Here is a 20526-nt window from a genome sequence, read left to right as displayed (position 1 = left end):
GCCAACTATACACAGCTAAAATCTTTACTTTGAGCTAGAAGCCAAACATTTTTGCTTATTTTATTATTTGAAGGTCTTCATCAGTGTGATCTGTAGTAATGTCTCTGATTTGCCAAATCTGCATTGTACAGACCAGCCAGAAGAGGGTGCTTTAGCTTTAGTTAAGATTTCATTTTTTTATGCTATAATTGATATTTTACACTTGGCTTTAAAAAATACTGTTTTTATGAGCTTCAGTACATAACTCCTATGATTTACACATACTTAGAGATATTTACAAGAACCCTACACTTTCAAGACAAAATGTAGAGGCTGCTCTAACCATCTTTTTGCAAATAGTCATTTACTTTTAGGCATGCCATTTATTTTACTTACATGAAGCACTTAAGTACAGACTTAGATCTGTGCAATGTTGTTACTCCAGGTAAAAACAGATCGTGATGTGTTGTTATTCCATTCATTATACACCACAAAGCATAATAGATCTGTTGAACTGACTTATGGTGCACATGAGAAAAAATAAAACAACAAATAATGCGAGTCCATTTAAACCTGCATTATGGTACCTTTCACAATTGTGCAAAATATCATGGTATGGTGCACCATAATTCTGAATTTAGTGTTTAAAAGAAATAGAGGTAATTAGGATCTTGTTCTATAATCAAAGTTTTGTCTAATTTGGAGAAAAAGTGCCAGTTGCTGGGTGGAGGGGGAGATTCTTTAGAGATAAATGTCTGAATGTGACTGAAAATAATTTGTGTATGCAGCTGGTGTATATAAGCCCTTCATAAGCATCCAGGATGGGATCAGATGAGACATCACACATTTAGCTACAAAGAGAGAATGGCACCCCTTCTACCAAAGACTACAGTGAGAAAGGGAGCCAAGGAAAAAATGTTTGTCTGTAAAGAACCCTTCAATATCAGAATGGAACGGAGGGAGTGAATAAACAGGGAGAATGTGTGGGGAAAGCTTTGCTTCCTTTCCTCCACAGAAAAGATCAGCAACAGGCCACATGCTTTCATAACATGCACTACAATACTTTTTTGATCTACAAGTTTGCTGGCCACATATTGGAAAATCGAGCAGAACATAAAATATGTTGGCTGGTAACACAGTTTATATATATGTACTGCAACTGATAATATTAGGACAAATTCATATATATATATATATATATATATATATATATATATATATATATATATGAATATACAATTTTAAAATGTGTGAATTTCAGAAACACTGCAAGTAGTTATTTGAATGTGAAGGAAACAGTTGATAAACCATACAATACAGAACGTGTAATCATCCTTCCCAAATACTTGATCTCTTCTCAATCCCCAACTGTGCCACAATACAGGGTATTCCATTTTCCTACTGCTTATCCCACCCACTGCTGTAATCCTTCTGCTAATCCGGATTACATTTGTGAAGGTGACAGGGAAAAATGACTGGCACATGATCAAGCGAATACAATATTGGTTCATGTAGCCCAGGAATAAGGAATCCATTTTCCAAGACAGGCAGCTGTATTTTTAGCGACTACCGGCCCCCAAAAAATGATTAAATGCTGACTGTCTTTTTACATGGTTCCTAATTCATCTACCAGTCCATGAACCTGGATCTCTACCATGCCATTTATACGCTATTAAGTCTGTCTTTTTTTGCTGAATCCATTGCCTGAATTTTAACACATCATAGGTATATATAGTCATCCTCAGCATATATGTGTTAGGGTGCATTATCATTTATTCTGCCCCCCCATGCATAAAAACAGAACTAAATGCAGTTGTGGTATAGCTTACAACAAAACGAATAACACATATTCATTCATAACACATATTAACATAGAAGTCAATCTTCTGAGCAGTGTTAGTGCACTGAAATGTCCTAAAATGGTGTATTTTTTTTTACATTTATTTTTAAAGACTGGTGAGAATGTTTAACCTGAATGGGTAACTTTCTAAATTAAAAAATGAAATATGATTTGTTAAGCGGCCAATGATTAAAAATATTGGTCTGCTCACATATTGGAATACTTCATAACAAAGTTGTAGAAAACACACGACGATCACCTTGTGTTGTATCTAGACACAGAACGCCTCCCAGCAAACATTGGTAGCAATCAATAAAAAAGGGTGTTTACTATTTCACCATCTGATCAGGACTGCTCTGGAGTCGGATTCATTACTAAGGATTCCCCACCTGCTCTGATCAGATGGACCTCAAGGGTTTTTTTTGTTTTTTGCCTAAGGCATTGTGATACTGTAAACTTCTGTCTAAACTCAAAGGTGTTGCTAAAACAAAAGCCTCTATCTCAAAGGCAAAGCAGTTGTCAGTCCTGTCCTTCAATAAATAGATCACATAAGGAGGGCACAGAGGGGAAAAATAAAACCACAGTAGACAGACCTGCTGTAGATTGTGGAGGAAGGGATGGTTAGAAGGTCACAAAAGGGCAACGTGTACAATAGATTAGTTTAGTGTTGTGGTAGAAAACACTTCTTATCCTTTTTTAGAAAGCAGATAACTACTTGTGGGCTTTTTGGAAAGAAATATTGTTCCCGTTTAATAAACTCTGCTTACAAAGCAGCCTTTTGCTGAAAAGCAATGTAAATTATTAATGCAAGAGTGACGTTGAGTGTAAATACAGATCCAAAGCAATCGAGCGGACAAAGCAGAACAGAGAGAGAGCGGCTCACCTATCACCTTCACCCTGTTACACAAGAGCAGCTGAAAGGATTCAGACATGGAATGTTGTGACATATCTGCATTAAAAGAGCAATCCGCTGACAGATGCTCATATGAGAGGAAACGGACATCTAGGAAGTCAAGGTAACTCTATTCTTAAGAGTCCTAAAATGTTAACATGCTGACCCAGCGGAGAATCCCAGCAAGTATGATAACACTAAGTCTATACATAGCAGTGCACAAGATAGCACCCTGTTAAGGACTGCTTGTGTTCTTCTTTCCTGAAATCCCAAAGGAATATGTGCATTAAAAAGAAAAAGTTGGTTGTTTCAACGTACACGCTCCTATTCCCAATAGTCTACTAGCACATCTTAGATTCACAAGAGTTAAACAATCTTAACTAAATATGCTTAATTAGTGTCACTTTTACCCTACAAGCCTGGCTACTTGCCAAAAAAGGATGATGGGGTTCAAAATTCAGAGCTGCCTTTCGGTATGACTGCTTTAGAAGAACATTCAAGGGACCAATAACCAATTACCAATTATAACTACTGAATTATTCTCATTCTTGTTGTTGTTTTGACAATGCTACTTTTCTGGCTTCAGTACTGCCTAAATCACTGACCAACAACAAGTAAGCACCAGGAGAGAGCAAAGTGCATGGCATTCTGGGTCACGTATAAACATTTCACTTTGTAGAAACGTTGGAAAAATCCCTAAAGTGATGGCCTCTGGCAAAATAATACAAATTATTATTATTAATAAACAGGATTTATATAGCGCCAACATATTACGCAGCGCTGTACAATAAACAGGGGTTGCAAAGGACAGACTAATACAGGAGGAGAGAACCCTGCCCCGCTTACAATCTAGTAGGTGGGGGAGCCACCTAACATTTTATTTGTCCTTGGAAGACTGGCTCCAGAAAGGTTACTCTAGTGAAGCTGTTAAGTGGCTTTGATAGGAATCTAGTGTTGCAAGACGCTATTTATGCGCCTGTAGCTGTTACAATGCTACTTATTTAAAGTCTAAATCAGGAGACTAGGCATTTTATACATGAGGAGGAGGAAAATGACTAACAATTCACATCTGATGAAAAGTCTGAATGCATATAAAAAGGGAAAGCTGAAATCCCCTTTTGTGGGACACATCAGTAGAGTAAAACAAAGGGTTTATCACCAAAGCTCCCAACGTTTTCCAGAGAGCTCTATTAGTCAAATGCCTTTGAAACCCCAAGCAGTGTGTTCCTTTGGTAAGGAACTAAAAAAGCACTGCAAGTTCCATGTGATTCACTACAATCCTAGTTTACTTACATACATGAACTACCTAAACATGTAATGACTCACCTTACATCGAGGACATTTTTGGGCATTTCTTTGCCCATGTTCAATCTCATTGGCCCAGTGACGTAATAGTTTGTCCCCTTTTTTGTACTCTCTACAATTAACGCCTTCATGCCAGGGAGAATGGCACTTAAAACACCATACAAATTGGCAAGACGGGCACTGAACCTAAATCAAGACAGAAAAGCAAAAAAATGTAAATTTAAGCAAAGATACCATATAAGAGGGATAAATATTTTTAATAAAATATTAGGGGCACTTTACAGAACTCATAGTCATATCACTAATTGTCCTACAGAGGGTGATTGCGGACACAAAGACTTTATTCCACTGTTTAATGTTCTATTTTCTAAACACATGCCAAGATAGAATAGATACAAAAAGAAAAGAATAGTTCCCCTATAGGTGTGATGTTTATTTAGACCATAATTGCCTACATACAAATTATTAGATTACTATCCATAAATCAACAAGAAGAAAAAGATCAATGGAAGTAGTAGTAGAAGGTGGCCATGTTTCAGTATCTTTCACAAATTAAAAAAATACCATGCTCAAAGGATCTAATGTTGAGACTTTGATCTGGCCTATCTGAAAAGTATTACAATAACATTGTATTTACTCAATTTAAAGTATAAACTGGAGTGCTTACAATTACCTAAAAAAAGGGAAAATACATTAACTCGAGTATAAACCTAAGGCACTATTAACATTCAAAACAGTTATCAACAAAACTAACATTAATAGAAGTTATAAAATGAATAAAATTCACATGAAATAAGGGAACATGTGACAAGGACTGTGAAGGATTTGGAGTTAGTGCTTTTCAAAACTGCCTGGTGCCTCATTTAAAAAAAACAAACAGACCCATTATTAGGCTTAGAACCATTTGCAGCCCCTTGATACAGGTATGCTCATAGTAAAGCTTTAAGAGATGAAGTAATAAATACTGTTTCAGCGGTTATGGCTTTGTTGATAACTCGAGACACATGATTATTTTTCAGGGGACAAGGCAATTACATGATCAGAAACCATGCTTACTGGTTTCCATTTATTAGTAGAGACCCAAAGCCATCAGTAACAGCAGGGTCTCAGAGCTTTGAGCCCACAGAGCAGCATACATCTAGTTTTAAAGCAGGGGTGTCAAACTCAAATACACAGTGGGCCAAAATTAAAAACAAACAAAGTCACGGGCCAAACTTGAAACTGAAATAAAACCGCTACTACAAATCCCTGCGTCAAGAAAACAGTCCAATGCACGGCTTAATGTTATGAGTGGCTGGAACTCCCTCTTTACTGAAATACCACCGCTACTACAATAACACTTCAATGCGGGGCCACACATAGGCAGAGAGGCAGCTGGTCTATAGACGCCAGTGATGCCGCTACTACAATTCCCGGCATTACTTGCGCAAGTGTTGTAAAGGAAGAACAAATTACACAAGAGAATGAGCAAGGAAGAGGTTTTTTAAATGTTTGCTTCAGTCATGACTTTAACATAGTATTCCATAGCTGACTTGGTATCTAGCACTCTTGCCCCAAATTGCCTGCTTTAAATCTTGACCATTACACTATCTTCATGGAGTTTGCATGTTCTCCCCATGTTTGTGTATTTTCAACAGGCACCCTAGTTTGTCCAACATCCCAAAAACATATTAATAGTTTAATTAAATTATCCCCAAAATTGGCATTAGACTATAGCAAAGACAGTTAATTGCATGACTGTGACCCTGAGCAATATGTCAGAACTATATAAATATATTGCTAATAATAATTCCCTGTTATAAGAATTATTCCAACCAATGAATCATTGTAAAGATATGTTCTTGTAAGGAAATAAAGCCCTGTAATAACCACAATCAATATACAAAGTTTGAGTTACATCTAATTATCTAATTTATTCTGTCCATTTACTGGGTTATGTAACTGCTCTACATACCTAAACCTTACAACATGCTGGAGTTATGTCAATAGGTTGTTATGCTAAAAATTAGTATGATCCCTTCATAATCCTACAGGGAATGCGTTCAGTTTGGGTCTACAGAAAACAAAATCCAAAATCAGCTCTGTTCATTTAGAAATCATTGTGGCTGCAGAAGCCAAACTGATGATGTCTGATAGTGGCATTTATGATTTTGTAAATATCACATAGTGACTTCTCTCCCAGAGTCAGATCTGTCGTGTGCTCCCCACCCCCCTTTATAAGCTATTACCTTTCTTTAAGATGACATCTGCTCTCAGAATGGATGCATTTTTTAAATAGAAAGTTGATTTATGCTTTATGATGATAAATCCTATACAAAATAAACTGAAGCCATGATGTAACTAGGTAGACAGATGGCGTTCAAACCTGTTCACAACCATTTAGCCTGTAATTAAACATTTTTCGTTCATTTCCAAGCCACTTCCACTAAAATTAAATAGCTGTTAATTCCACAGTAATCCATGGCCTACTTTTAGGATCACTAATCTGAGTGTCATTGGCTACACATGCTCACTTTGAACTTGTTCTCGGATTTGGTCGGAGTTGGAATGTGACTCTTCCTTTTGAAGGTCGTAAAGTGCTTGCACTGCGGGCAGGGCTTGGTGCTGGAGTCAATACGGCTAAGTTCCAGGAAGTACTTGTACTTGATGATGTCGTCATGTGGCAGGCTGTATAGGACAGTGGATTCATCCAGATGTTTATTGCACTCAGTTATGGGGCATTTAATCTCCACTTGTCCAAGTTGCACCTGTAAATAAATAAATAAATAAAAATGAGTTGAATAAATAAAAAACACGAAACAAAATTTCAACTGGGAGAGAGGGCAACTAAGACAACCCCCGTAATACATACAGGAGAAAAGAGTGACAGGTACACACATTAGGCTACTAATGCTCAGTCCCTGTCCAATCACAAGTTGGGGGCAGGGAGTAGACTATGAACTCTTGGAGTTCCATAATATCACAAACGATCACTTCTATATCAAAGCTAGACAAAATGGTAGCAAACTTTCCCCTTTTTTCGAGGCCAGGCTATAGTACCTATGTAGTTGGCAGAGTCTTCAAGGTTTGTACAGAAGAGAAGTGTTGGGATTGTTGTTACCTTTTTATTGCTATTTGCATCTCATTTGATAATTTACCCTCACAGACATTCTGGTGTCAGAATGTAACAAAAAATTGCTGACAGGAAAAAAAAAAAGACAGCAACAAAAAAATATTTAGGAAGAGAAGAAGGAAGAAGATGGCGGCGCTCTGCGATGAAATGGGGACAGGTAAGTATAGCAGGGTTCAGTTCTACTTTAAGAGAATAGCACCATGCTGTAGATTATGGTGACCCCCTAGTAATACCCTTCAGTGTCAAAATTTTGTAAGGTAGCAACAACTATTAAATGGTTTCAGTGGGCGAGTGTACATCATTATTGGTTGCAATATTTTCTCAAGGACAGCCCTAGGACCCAAAGTTTGGGTTAACACAGAAATATGTAAACTGTAAAACAGTTTTATGATGTGTTTACAAACCAACAGTAAAGGTCATTCCAACATCTCATGAAAGATTTCTTATCAGATTAAAAACCCTGCCTGAACTGGTAAAATTAAGATCTCACAAAGAGTCAAAGTCAGTATGTTTAGTGCTCATCATGGTTGTACATTTGACAATGCTATACATGACAGGCTGGGGTCCTGGGAACAAAGCAAAGACTTACAGTGGGATTTGTTTATCAATTATATGAAGTATAACATTTAGGGCTACATATAGCAGCCTTTAATAAAAACAGGTATTTTATTATTTTACAGTTAAGGTGTTTTTGTATAAAAAGCACTTCAGGCTGTACCATCTCAGAATGAAAAACTAGTCATATTGCATGACTATATCTAAAAAGTACAAATACAGCAAGAAGGGTCTAAAACCTTTAAATGAAAGGGGTAACATTCTTTTACATAACCATAAAAACATTCATATTCTAAATGAACATAAAGAACTGCCATTATCCCAGAACCTCCCATTATCCCGAAATGGGAAATAATCCCCTTGGGATATATGATATAATCAGACATGTGAACACCTACTATGCTACATTTAGATCTGAAGATTTAATAATATCTTTTGCATAGAAGAAGCCGAAACGTACTACAGTAATTTTACAAGCATTCACCAATAATTGCCAGGCATAAAGTAATGTAATGTTTCATTTATTAATACTTAGTAAAGCTACAGATAGATGACTACTCCTCTAATCCTTAAAACACATTACAATAATGTTATATAACAGAGGACTGCACAAGTATGCAGATCTTATGTCATGTCAAATTCCTGTTATCTGGTAAATGCAAACATCTATATGATGTTAACATTACAATATTATTTTCATAATCATTGTTTGGGTGGAATCTAGTTTGCAAGTCATGTCACTCCTACACTATCCTAACAAGAACTTTGACATAAACATAACATGTTCATAGTTTTTTCTATTTATGAAGTAGGAATGAAAATCTGCAAATAAGCCAATGCTCAACCTAGTAAGCCAGAAAAATGTATTTGTTGTGTCCACCTCAGCTTCAGAAACCATTCAAACTTTGACACCTTAACATGCATTGTATTAAAGTGGGCATTTTTAATGTTTGAATAAACAATATACCAAATCATCCATAAAAAAATCCCTTCAGCTTTTTGGACAAATGGCCGCTGATCACATTAAAATATGAACAAGCAGGCTCAGAAGCTGGCTAGGCCAAATTATGTCCAATTACAATTGTCCAAACAAGTTTAGCATTTTCCTTTAAGAAGAACTGATTATCATTAGGTAGAGACAAGAAAGGCAGTAAGAAGGACCGGTCATCAATACTAAAGATTCTTCCAGCAGCTCATCTGCCCCTATTACTGACTTATCATGCCTTTGTTGCTCTGTACCTGTGCCGAGGAGAGATTTCCTTCCCAGCAAGTCTCCAGCAAAGAGAAGAGCGAGTAGTATAGAGAAACATATTAATATCCAACAGTATAATCTGGCAAAGTCACAGGGGCTTGCCAAAAAAGTTGTGAACAACCGACAAGGTTCTCTAGGAAAAACAAAACATGTTATACCCAACAAAACTATAAAATAGGAAATACATGGTAAGTTTATACAAGTAAAGTACTAAAAGTAAATTAAACAGAATTTCCATTCACATTACCTTTTATCATAAAATCAGTGATAGCCACTTCCTGTGGAAGGGTGGCTACACCATGCCCCCTTGATCCTAATGTATTCTGGATGTAGCCACCCTCTGCTCATTACTGCTACAGACTACACATCACATCAGCATGCCAATGCATACAATGACTGCATATATACATCAATATTTGTTTTCTTTGAGAAATCAACACTTGTTTAGCAACACTAGGTGTTTGACTGTGGTTAGTATACCACAACTGCTACAGAGAAGTGTAGTCATAGATGAGCAGAAAACACAGCCACAAAACACCACATGCATTGTTCTTACCTTCTAACAGGAAATTTGAATATACAGCAGCCAATGGGACCATATAGATGCTACTAATATAACAAAGCTTTATTATAAAAATAACTACTGTGGGTTGCTTATATGTAAAAAAAACAAAAAAGGCCTTGAAAGCGTTTAATGTTTTGTGACACATTTAACGGTGGATTTTTACAAAGGTCAAAACTCATCAACGTTGAGTGTTGTTGTTTTGCATGACATAGCCCAGTAAGAACTGGTGTGGGCCTAGGCAGGTAACTCATGACCCACTGATGTCCTGCTTTAATCTGTTTATCTCATGTTATATTGACATAATGAGTATGTCTAATGTTTTAACCTGAAGTATTGTCCTCTGCACAACCTGACATGGAGGTTTAAAAGCTAAGTCATTCTTTAGTCATTCATAATTACATTAGATGCAAATGCACAAAAAGGAATCAGTACCAGCTAGACAAAGCAATCCAATGAACAAGAATACATATTCAGTTAAAGAGTCATAATAATGCATACAATCCAGTATGTGTCATTGCTTCTATAGGATGTAAGTGCAAGTCATACCCCAGCATTAAAAGCGAATGATTTGTGTTACAGAAGATGACTCTATTGAAAAACCTGTATGTACTAGAAATAATGTCTTTTCTTGAATAGAAATGGTAACATTCATACAATTGCTACTAACAAGTTTTTTTTCCCATCTTTTCGTGCACTGTGAGACGTTCACATTCAAAGGTGGTGATTTAGGCTTGTTTAGCAGCCACAGTACCTGGCCATCTTGCATTGACTGAGTTGACCATTAACACCTTTGTACACCAAAGTATTCTACAGTCATATGTGAGGCCATCTGTGTGACACGTAAATATTGCCTGAAACTGGGTCATGCAACAGGAAAATGATCCCAATCACACCAGCAGATCTACAAAATGAAAAATGTGTTGGAATGACCTAAATCCAATAGAAATGCTGTAGTGGGAGCTTAGGAAAGCTGTACATATACAATACCCAGAGACCTTAATGTACTGGAGCAATGTGGTGAAGAAGAATTCCTCCCAATGATGTGAGAGACTGATGGATTCATAGATAAAACAATTAATTTAGGGTATAGTTGTTATAGGTGGTTTAACATGCTCTTGAATCATAAGGTGAACATAGTTTTTTCCACACATGGCTTTCCCATATTGACATTATTTATATGGTGAATTTGCTTTGTTGTTTTTTTTATGTCCCGATAGTTAAAACCTTACAGTTGAAAGGGGGTCTAAATATATAAATATATATATATATATATATATATATATATATATATATATATATATATATATATATCAGTGCTCAACCCAGACATTTTTTCAAGCTGGGTGGCAGCACCTGTATTGTGAGCAAATGCTTCAGTAACCACCCAAAAACAGCCGGGTGGGTGCTAAAAAGTGCCGGGTGGTGCGCCCAGATAAAAGAGCCTGGGGAGAACCCTGTAAATATACACACACACACACACACACACACACACACACACACACACACACACACCTTTTTAACATGAGGGAACCCTTGAAACTACCTTAAGCTAGGTACACACTTCCAATTATTATCGTCGGAAAACGAACGACGAACGTTCCTGCACGATATACACGAACGATCGTATAGCACCGATCCTGCACATAGAGGTAACGACACGATCGTTCGTAGATATTGTACACACAATAGATACGATTGTTTGAGCGATAGAGGAACTATGTGCACGACAGGAAAGTGAACGGACGTTCGTTCATCACGCATGCTCTGAACATGGACGATCAACGAACGACCGTACACACGAACGATGTTCAACGATCGTCGTCCAATCCGATCCGCCGGTCCGGTCATTCGTTTCCAACAACTTTCCTCGTTCTTCGGCGTCGTTGGTTACTTTTTTACGAACAATTTTTTTGCCCAATCGATCGTTCGTCGTTCGATTGGAACGATAAAAATTGGAAGTGTGTACGCACCTTTAGACTGTGGTAAAGAGATATGGCTATGGTAGGGACATTGGATTGTGAGCCCCTTTGAGGAACAGCTAGTGACATGACTATGGACTTTGTACAGCATTGTGTAATATGTCGGCACTATATAATTACTGTGTAGTAATAATAATAATGATCATTATTCATAATATTCATTAACAGACTGTAGGTTTTAGATATGATTTTTGGAAATGGGTCACAATTACCTGCGAGCAATCAAACTTCTGCAGAAATTATTAGCTTTCTGGTATAATGAAGAATGGACTACTACTACAGTACACATATACATCTTGTAAATATCAGGTCAATTCTTTACCAAAATAACTGTGGTTGTTATAAAGAAAGCAGACCGAGTAAACTAAAACGAGTAATGAAATATTTTAGCATGGCAAAAATCTTACACTTTTCATATTAAATGCCGCATTTACATGTGGTATCAAGGGAAGATCAAAGCATTTCTGAAAGTCTCATAAAATAATAATTAGCACAGCTTTTGTTACAGGCTGGACATTTTAGATGTACTCCAGGTAACAAGAGAGCTGTCTAAAAACAAGCTATTACAAGCTTTTAATCTCTCTCAGCATAGCAGTGACAGCCAACTTGTGTAGACAGGTGGGTTTAATGAAACCAATCATTAATTACTGCTATGAAACCTCCTGGCAAGAGTCCATTACATGGAAACTTTGTGGCTTCTTCCTGTACATTGGGTATAAGATACTGGGGGTCATAAATACACCCTAGCTAAAAGTTACACTTTATGGGTATGCAAACAGAAACATACAGCTGCAATGTATAATGAATATAAAACATACAGAAAATGCAAATTCCAAAAGTGGAAGAGTTCTAATGCATTTTTTGGTTCTGCAGTTTGTAGAGGATTGCAAAGGTTAAAATAGAGGACCTCATGTGTGATCAACTTCTGAGCACCACTTATATATAGGAATAGATTGGGTGCCACCACACTGCAACTTTATCTATGAAACCCCTAACATAAAAGAGGATAACACATGTAACACCTAGGAATTTCCTAAAATGGTTCTTGTGTTAATTTAAATATAATAAAGTCCAGTTCTGTAACCACCTTCAAAGTTTTGAAGTGATCATGCCACATTGAGGGCTTTTTGTAAACCATCCTTCAGGTCTTTTTCCTGAGCAGTGAATAGGTAGAACTTTTTTGATCACTGGTCAGAGGATATGTTGGCCTGCTACAGATCTGTGCTGTGTAGGAACAGCGGCCTGACTCTCCAGAATGCCGACAGGACCGGGGACTTTTAAACATTACTGCAACACACTAGTTAATTAAATAAAAAGCCAGCACTCACTATCTACAAACTTGTTTAAGGAGGTCAATCAGAAAATAGTAAAGCCATTGCATGTAATATATACATTATAAACAATAGCAAACTATCACAATGGTTACTCCTGCTGAGTCTTCTATATACTATTTTTTTAAGGACTTTTCTATACATCCAAAACTGACCCACCAATAAGTGAATAAACAGAATTTTCACCCTTATCGCCCTCACTCCTGTGTTCTGCTGTAGACTACATGGCGTCACAATATGATCTTATCCAGTACAGTTGCTGTCTTCAGCCTTAATGTGACAACCAAACAGCTACAAGAGTAAAGCTGCGTACACACTTGCAATTTTTGTTGTTGGAAAGGATCTTTCACGATCCTTTCCAACGACAAGGGGCTGCAAGTTGCATGAACGATGCTGTACATACAGCACCGTTCATGCTCTATGGAGAGGGGAGGGGGAGAGCGACGGAGCGGCACCCTGCTGCGCGCTCTCCCCTTCCCTTTCATTACGATCGGCTGTCGTCCATCGTCCGTGGATCCGGCAGGTCGGTCGTCCGGACGATGGACGACACCGACTGTACACACGGAAGATTTTCGCCCGATAATTGGCCGATGCCGATTATCGGGCGATAAAAATCTGCCGTGTGTCTGTAGCTTAATGCTGGAATGAATCTGCAGAGTCAATCTAGAAGCAGCCACCAGTTTATATGTCTTATTAAACACTCTATTAAGACATTCTCACAACAAAGTGTTCCAAGGGTTGCCGTTATTGGAAAGGACATCATTGTATTGCTCAAAATCCTTGCATCAGATGCCTATTTTCATATACTGTGCAAGCCCATATAACTGAAATAAGACATTCTAACACTGAGAAAACATATACATACTGTGTGCCTTCTAAATTTAACCTTACAGAAGTACAGGGATGCAGTATAATTGCACAGAGTGGAAAAGCACTTACATAAATATGCATCAGTTTACACATAAGCTAATGGACTTTTAGCATTAGGGTCAATTTTAGAAATACACAAAGAAACGACAACATAAAATGGAAAGAAAACGTAACGTCTGACATCCAATAATTGAACAGTGATTCAATAAAATTAAATTTTTTTATAGCAATCTGTGGTAGATTTGCACAAAGCTTTATCAGAATGGATCGGAATGACTAGATAAAGTCTACAAGTATATTTCATCCTTTAGTTTAAAGCTGAACTACAGCCAAAAATAAAATAAAAATGAATAGTCCAATAAAGTTCCATTTTTACAAATGAATGATCAGGCAGATCATTATTTCAGAAAGGGATAGACAATGTCCCTCTGTAATAATGTCTTACCTGCCTGATCACTCCAGGTTTCTGGAGACAAAGCTGAGCTGTGCATGCGCAGTCACATCATAGTCACTAGATGGCCTCAATATAATATCATTTTTTTTATTAAACCCATGTCCTCTGAACCCAGGTCATTCTGGACCCATTATGGACTGTAATTGAGCAGTAAAAAGGAATAGCAGCAGCGATAAGTTTATTTCCATTATTCTTTTTTCTACTCTTCGTAAAAGAATGCTTCTTGTTGACACATGAAATGACTGATTCCTTCACTACTTCTTATCCTCTCATTCCATTTCTGCTCTACAGGTTCTTGAAAAAGTAGATAGTAGGTTTAGGTGCTTACATTTCTTTAGAATACAATAAAAATATATATATATATATATATATTTACACACACACACACACACACAAACCAAGTCAACGTATATTTGCCTTCATCTTAAAAACACACACACACATATATATATATATATATATATATATATATATATATATATACACACACATATACATACATATACATACACACACATACACAAACCAAGTCAACGTATATTTGCCTTCATCTTAAAAACAATCTATGATTTGATNTATATATATATATATATATATATACACACACACACACACACACATATACATACATATACATACACACACATACACAAACCAAGTCAACGTATATTTGCCTTCATCTTAAAAACAATCTATGATTTGATGAAGAATATGAGAAATTGCAGCTTGCACAGTATGGCATAGTCCTGCTCTTTTTTGCCTGCAGAAAATTAGTAGCAGCTGGATAGCCTGAATTTCTAAATGAAGCCTGAATATTTCTGGGATGGGAGTGGGTAACAGACCATTATATATTATGAATGCTGAATGCACATAATCTTATAAGCCTTTCAGTGAAGTGTTAGACCAACAAGCCCTGGAAATCTAAAATGTTTTCTCATGTTGGGATTCTGTGGCGATGTGAATACACTAGTCTATGGACACTTAAAGAAAAAAGTCTGAAGCTCAGCCAGGGGAATCTGCAAAGAATTTATTAATAAGGCAGTGGGTCACTTTCTCCGACTGCCAATTAGATGTATTCTCATGCAGGGTTACCCTGGGGAGATGACAGCCGTAATACTTTTTTTATGCAAGAGGTCTTAACAACTACTCGGCTGACGTTAATTGCTAATAGTGATGTTCACATGTTTAACTATGAGCCATTAAATAGTCCTCTTCGTCTGAGTCATGCTCACAGGAAGCACCAGAACACAGAAAATTACATTTATTCACAGTAGCAAATGCATAGAAAGGAGCCAATTATCTCATAAAGGTTTTCCACCAGCCACCCAAACTCCACGCAACAAATTATATAGGGCCTATTTCTGAAGAACAGCTAATTTAGATGTAACATGTAAACAAATTATTAATAGTATCCAAGTTTTTTTTTTTTGTAATATAAAGAGAATAAGTAAAGCATTCATCAATCATACACAAAATAACAAAAATTGCTCTGAATTATTATACATAACCAAAACTTAGGTACTCACTGAGGCCCCTAAAATAATTTTCAGGTGTCAAGTAACCCCTGCTATAATAAATCAATGGGTAAAATGCTGTTTGCATTGGAAAGCATACCCCCCATACATTAGATGTCAGAATGCCAACTTTACACACAGCTAAAATGGTCCATGGTTTCATCCAGCTGGATCTTTAAGTGTTGTCCCCAGAAATATGGAGGCATCATCTTATGGGAGGTCAATCAGCTATAGATCAAGCAACCTCTGGCAACTTCTGAAAAAACCCTGGTTAACAATGGCCAGTCTAGGATATTAGTTAGGCCAGTGTTTGCCAACCTTTAGGACCTCAGGGACCACTAAATCCACGGTATCCGGACCGTGCATGCACAGGGAGCCGTGTGTCACTCAAAATCCAAAATTTTCTTGCAGACCACTGGTTGGCGACCGCTGAGCTGGGAGATCTTCTTGTAGCTCTGTATTTCATATAACAATGTGGATTAGGCTTTTCCATCAAGATATTGCGGTCACTGAGCTAAATGAAATCCCCGCCTTATACTTTAACCTGAGCATTGTGTTTTACTGATATTTGAACATTGTTTTTCAACCGCTTCTAACTTTCATTAAAATAATAAATCTAGGAATCCTGCCATAAAAGGAGCTTTTTTGTCATACTCTGACCGCACTTTGTTCTGTAGCCGTGCTCCTACATTTGTCGGGAGCAGTTGCTGAAGTGAACTCATGCAGAAAGGAATTGGCTATTAATAGCCTGCTGTAGATTAGAGGTGTTGATATGGAACAAAGGATAAAAAATATAAAATATATTATTAATAATAACTATAAATCATTACGTGAAGGTTCAAATCTACTTTATCCATCTCCCAGACACAACCCTAACACTTCATACAACCCCTAAAGTGACCCATAAAAACTTTAGGTATAGGAAAGCATCCACGCTCAAGGGTTTCTGTAACAAAACTATACATTAAAAAACAGGTAAATATGACAAAACATCATCATGTTATTTGCAAAGATTTTTAACACACACACACACACACACGTTAAGTAGAATTAAAATGTAAAAGTAAATTAAGAGGAAAATCACACAATAAATGACTAAAAAAAAGTATGGATATACGTCATTACTTTTTTTTTCAAGCCACAGAACAGGATTTGACTCTCAATCATCATTATAAACTTAGCAACACATTACCACATTGTATATTTCCAGGTAACAGAGATACACTACATTTTTAGATCACAGTAATAGTGTATAAATTGTGATGTTGTGACTACCTGGGTATTTAAAGCTCTAAGGAGTTTCTTAATCTTTCCAGGTAAGAAAACGTAGTAAAGGATGAACAGAGCACATCAATCACCTGTCACACGCTAGCTAGCTATATATAACTGTGTATATACACAGATTTGGTCAGTTTTTTTTTTCACACACTACATAATATTACACACACACACACACACACACATATATACATACATATATATATATATATATATATATATATATATATATATATGTGTATGTGAGTGATATGAAAACAAAATTGTCCCATTGATGGTGTTCCTTTGAACAGTGAATGGACATCTAAGCACATAATTAGGTCGTTGCACATACATACAGATAATATGTCTGTAACAACTGTGACTTGTATTTAGAAAGAAAAGAACACCAACTATTTATGTCACCAGTCCATTGTTACTACATAAAGTCTCGTGTTTCTGGTGGATATTCATTTGAGACGTGTGTAGTGTGAGCTGAGCTATAGCATATGGTATAAGGAAGCAATATGAGTGTATGCCACCTGTCCTGAGGAGTCATGTGAAGGGAAAGGTCACAATCTTCCCTATGAAGAAGACGTTCTAGAATAAGTCAGTTCTGTGTTGTTTCTTCAATTGCAATATAAGCAAAGCTAAACATTCCTGCCTTAAAACTCCACCGGTTATTAACAAAACGGCAGGCTGTGTTTTATGACAGATAGGATCCAATAAAATCTGAATTTCCATGACAATTCTGACCTATGAGATATATTTGCTCACAAGTTGTACTGAATATTTACAACACAATAAAATATTGCCAGACCAGGGGGGTGCATACCTGATTCCTAAATGTTAGATTCACCAGTGTCAACAGATTTTAGTTGTTCTGTAGAGAAGATTATGGCCTAACTGGCTTCTGCAGACTGCCTAATGAATTCAGACAGGCAGGGTTTTTTTTTTTTATGACAAAGATTGCTGAAGCCACTGAACTCAGGTGATGGTATCAATGATGGAGCAATACAAGACAACAGAGATCAGGGAGGAGAGATTATTGCAGAAGGGACATCGCCTGTCCCTTTCTGCAATAATGACCCACCGGATCATGGATTTTTTAAAAAGTGAAACTTTAGTTCTACTTTAAGGAAATGAACAACAAATTCAATTAAGTGCATACTAGGGTGGCAGCTGCATGTACTATTAATCTAATATTGGTTAAACCTATTAATAAAGAAACTGAAATAATGCCTGGGGAGACAATGACCCAGTTTACCTCACTCCAGACACATTAAAAAAAGTTCTATATTAACACACAGCTTGTCCATACAATAAAGGCGCAGTGACTACTACGCCCAAGTTATGCTGTAAAAAGGTGAATGCATTTCTAAAGGCCTGCAGTTGCTTAGCAGCATTTTTTAAAGATGACACTATAATGGAAAATGTTTGCTGTGAAATATTAAAAGGTACTTTTCTACCTTTTTCTATAGATTTCTTATGTCACCAAGAAGAGAATGGATTTCCCCCTGTCATACTACCAAGTATATCCAAAATTAGCTTCTGGAGGCTGCAGCTGGTTAGTTAAAATCAAATAGAACTGCTTACCTTAAAACAAATGCTTTTACCATTGCTATCAGTCTCTGACAAATATGGTCATTTCCATCAAACATACTATATTATCATACTGCCCAGGGTACACATTAGGAACGTATGGTATATGCTGGCTGCACACACTAAACAAAACTGAATGTGTCCCACGTCCCCATTATTATCCTTTCATGAGTCCCAAAGCAAACCTTCAACCACACTTTCACTTCACACTTGGTTCTCCAGTCAAGTTCATTGCCTACACCATTCCTACTGCCTGCTGATGTGATTTCCATACAAGATGCTTGCCATGTCCCCATTTCCCATGTATCCCCCAAGTCTCACAAAGCTTTATCTAGTAGAATGAATAGAAACAGGACCTTGGTATGGGATGACAAAACACTAAGTGGGTAATGATAGTATAATTAGTAATATTACTAATGGGTAATTACATTTCTATTATTATTATGCAGATCCACAGTATAGTGGCTATTAAAAACATACTAAGCCATGTTTAATAAACAGGATCTGCTTTATTAAAGCTATAAAATAAATAAAAATAGACTATGGATAAAATAGAATATGGCAGAACCTGGGTGATCCAACAAACCTAGAATGATTCTGGTTCAGGATTGAAAACAATCGTCAACCAAAAGCAAAAGATTTTTAGAAACTCCATTCAAGGTTTGTTAGATTAACCAGGTTCTCCCATGACTGTATCTTTTCCAATCTTTGAGAAATACCATAGCAGTCCAACTACAAATGCTGTCCTAATAAATAAGTGATATTGGCTGCCACATTTTAGGTTTTACAATCAATGGAGACACCCTCACACATTCACTGTTGAATTTAAGAATAGTCATGACACATTAGATCTAGATGGTGAAAATGTTGAAATCTCTACACATGTTTTATCAATGGCCTGGATTGATGAAGGCTTTCCTAGAGGTAACAGTTAATTTAACAAGAGTTCCTTTAGGGGGTCACATCCCAATGAAACATCTCCATCAGTGAATTGAACTAGTTTGCTAGGAATGTATTTAGTTTTCAGTAATCTGGATTGTCATCACAGTGGTCAAAAGTCCATATGTAACAGAAGTCCTATTTGTTTGTCATGCAGGACTATAAACTGATCACAGCCCCAAGGGTCATATGGGTCACGGTGCTCAGTATGAGCTCTTGTAGCAGCTGCACAGGGGTCTGCTTGCAACAATCTGACAGAAACAAGTTAAAGTTCCCAGGCCAGTCACTCAAAAGTGGTATTTTAAAAACAAGTAAAGTATGGGGCTCAGTCACCAAAAGGATTTGAACCAGTTAGAAAATAAGACTAATCCAGACTGATGGTCATGCCATGAGTAGAGACAATAAAAGTTCACTAGCACAATCCCTACAATACCCCAAAGCCAACTGTTTTGCTGACTGTTCATACATATAACAACTAACTTGCAGGCAAGGGACCAATGCACCTATACTCACCCCACATTGACAGCAAGACAGGAAGTAAGCATAATTCCAAAATTGTTAACTGTTAGGCATTTATTATCCAAATGGAACATCTGTTCCAAGACAAATGTCTAAAAGGAAATTGCCATCATTTGGTGGATATTTTCTCGCACTGTTGTGTAAAAAAAAACAGCTTTGGGCAGACAGACAGAAAAAAGGACCCAGTAGGTTTTTATTCTTCCCCCACTATCTGGAGAGAAAAAAATGAACAACTAGTTTTCATATTTCAAGGTTACTGACCTGGACTAAGTACACAAATCAAGAAAATCAGATGTCTTCCAGGTCAGTGAGTACTCAAAGTATTGAATAAAAGAGATTGGCATGGTAGGCAGCCAATGAACATTCTTATAGGGAGTGGTTAGCAGAGCAGCTTTCTTACTGTAAGCGATCAGGCAGGTGAGAACAGTAACTGCAGAAGGGTCATCACCTGTCCCTCTTTGTGCAGCAAACACCTGTCTGATCGAAGAACAATAGTTCCACTTTAACACTTAATGCTTTTTCTGAACAGAACACCTCCAGTTCACGCAATGATAATCCTAT

At 37.0% G+C, this 20526-nt stretch overlaps 1 protein-coding gene across 1 annotated transcript in view; it reads right to left on the bottom strand.

Annotated features, from left to right (window-relative positions):
- Nucleotides 1-20526, bottom strand: part of RNF217 (ring finger protein 217) — a 49776-nt gene that overhangs the window by 11609 nt on the left and 17641 nt on the right. Inside the window, exons 2-3 of the mRNA XM_072408850.1 lie at nucleotides 6530-6763; nucleotides 4038-4202 (exon numbers count right to left, since the gene is read on the bottom strand). Coding sequence (XP_072264951.1) covers nucleotides 4038-4202; nucleotides 6530-6763 — 399 coding nt within the window. The remainder of the gene's footprint in view (nucleotides 1-4037; nucleotides 4203-6529; nucleotides 6764-20526) is intronic.

This window comes from Pyxicephalus adspersus, chromosome 4 (assembly GCF_032062135.1).
Source record: "Pyxicephalus adspersus chromosome 4, UCB_Pads_2.0, whole genome shotgun sequence".
Taxonomy (NCBI): domain Eukaryota; kingdom Metazoa; phylum Chordata; class Amphibia; order Anura; family Pyxicephalidae; genus Pyxicephalus; species Pyxicephalus adspersus.
This window is presented reverse-complemented; position numbering and strand designations above follow the sequence as displayed.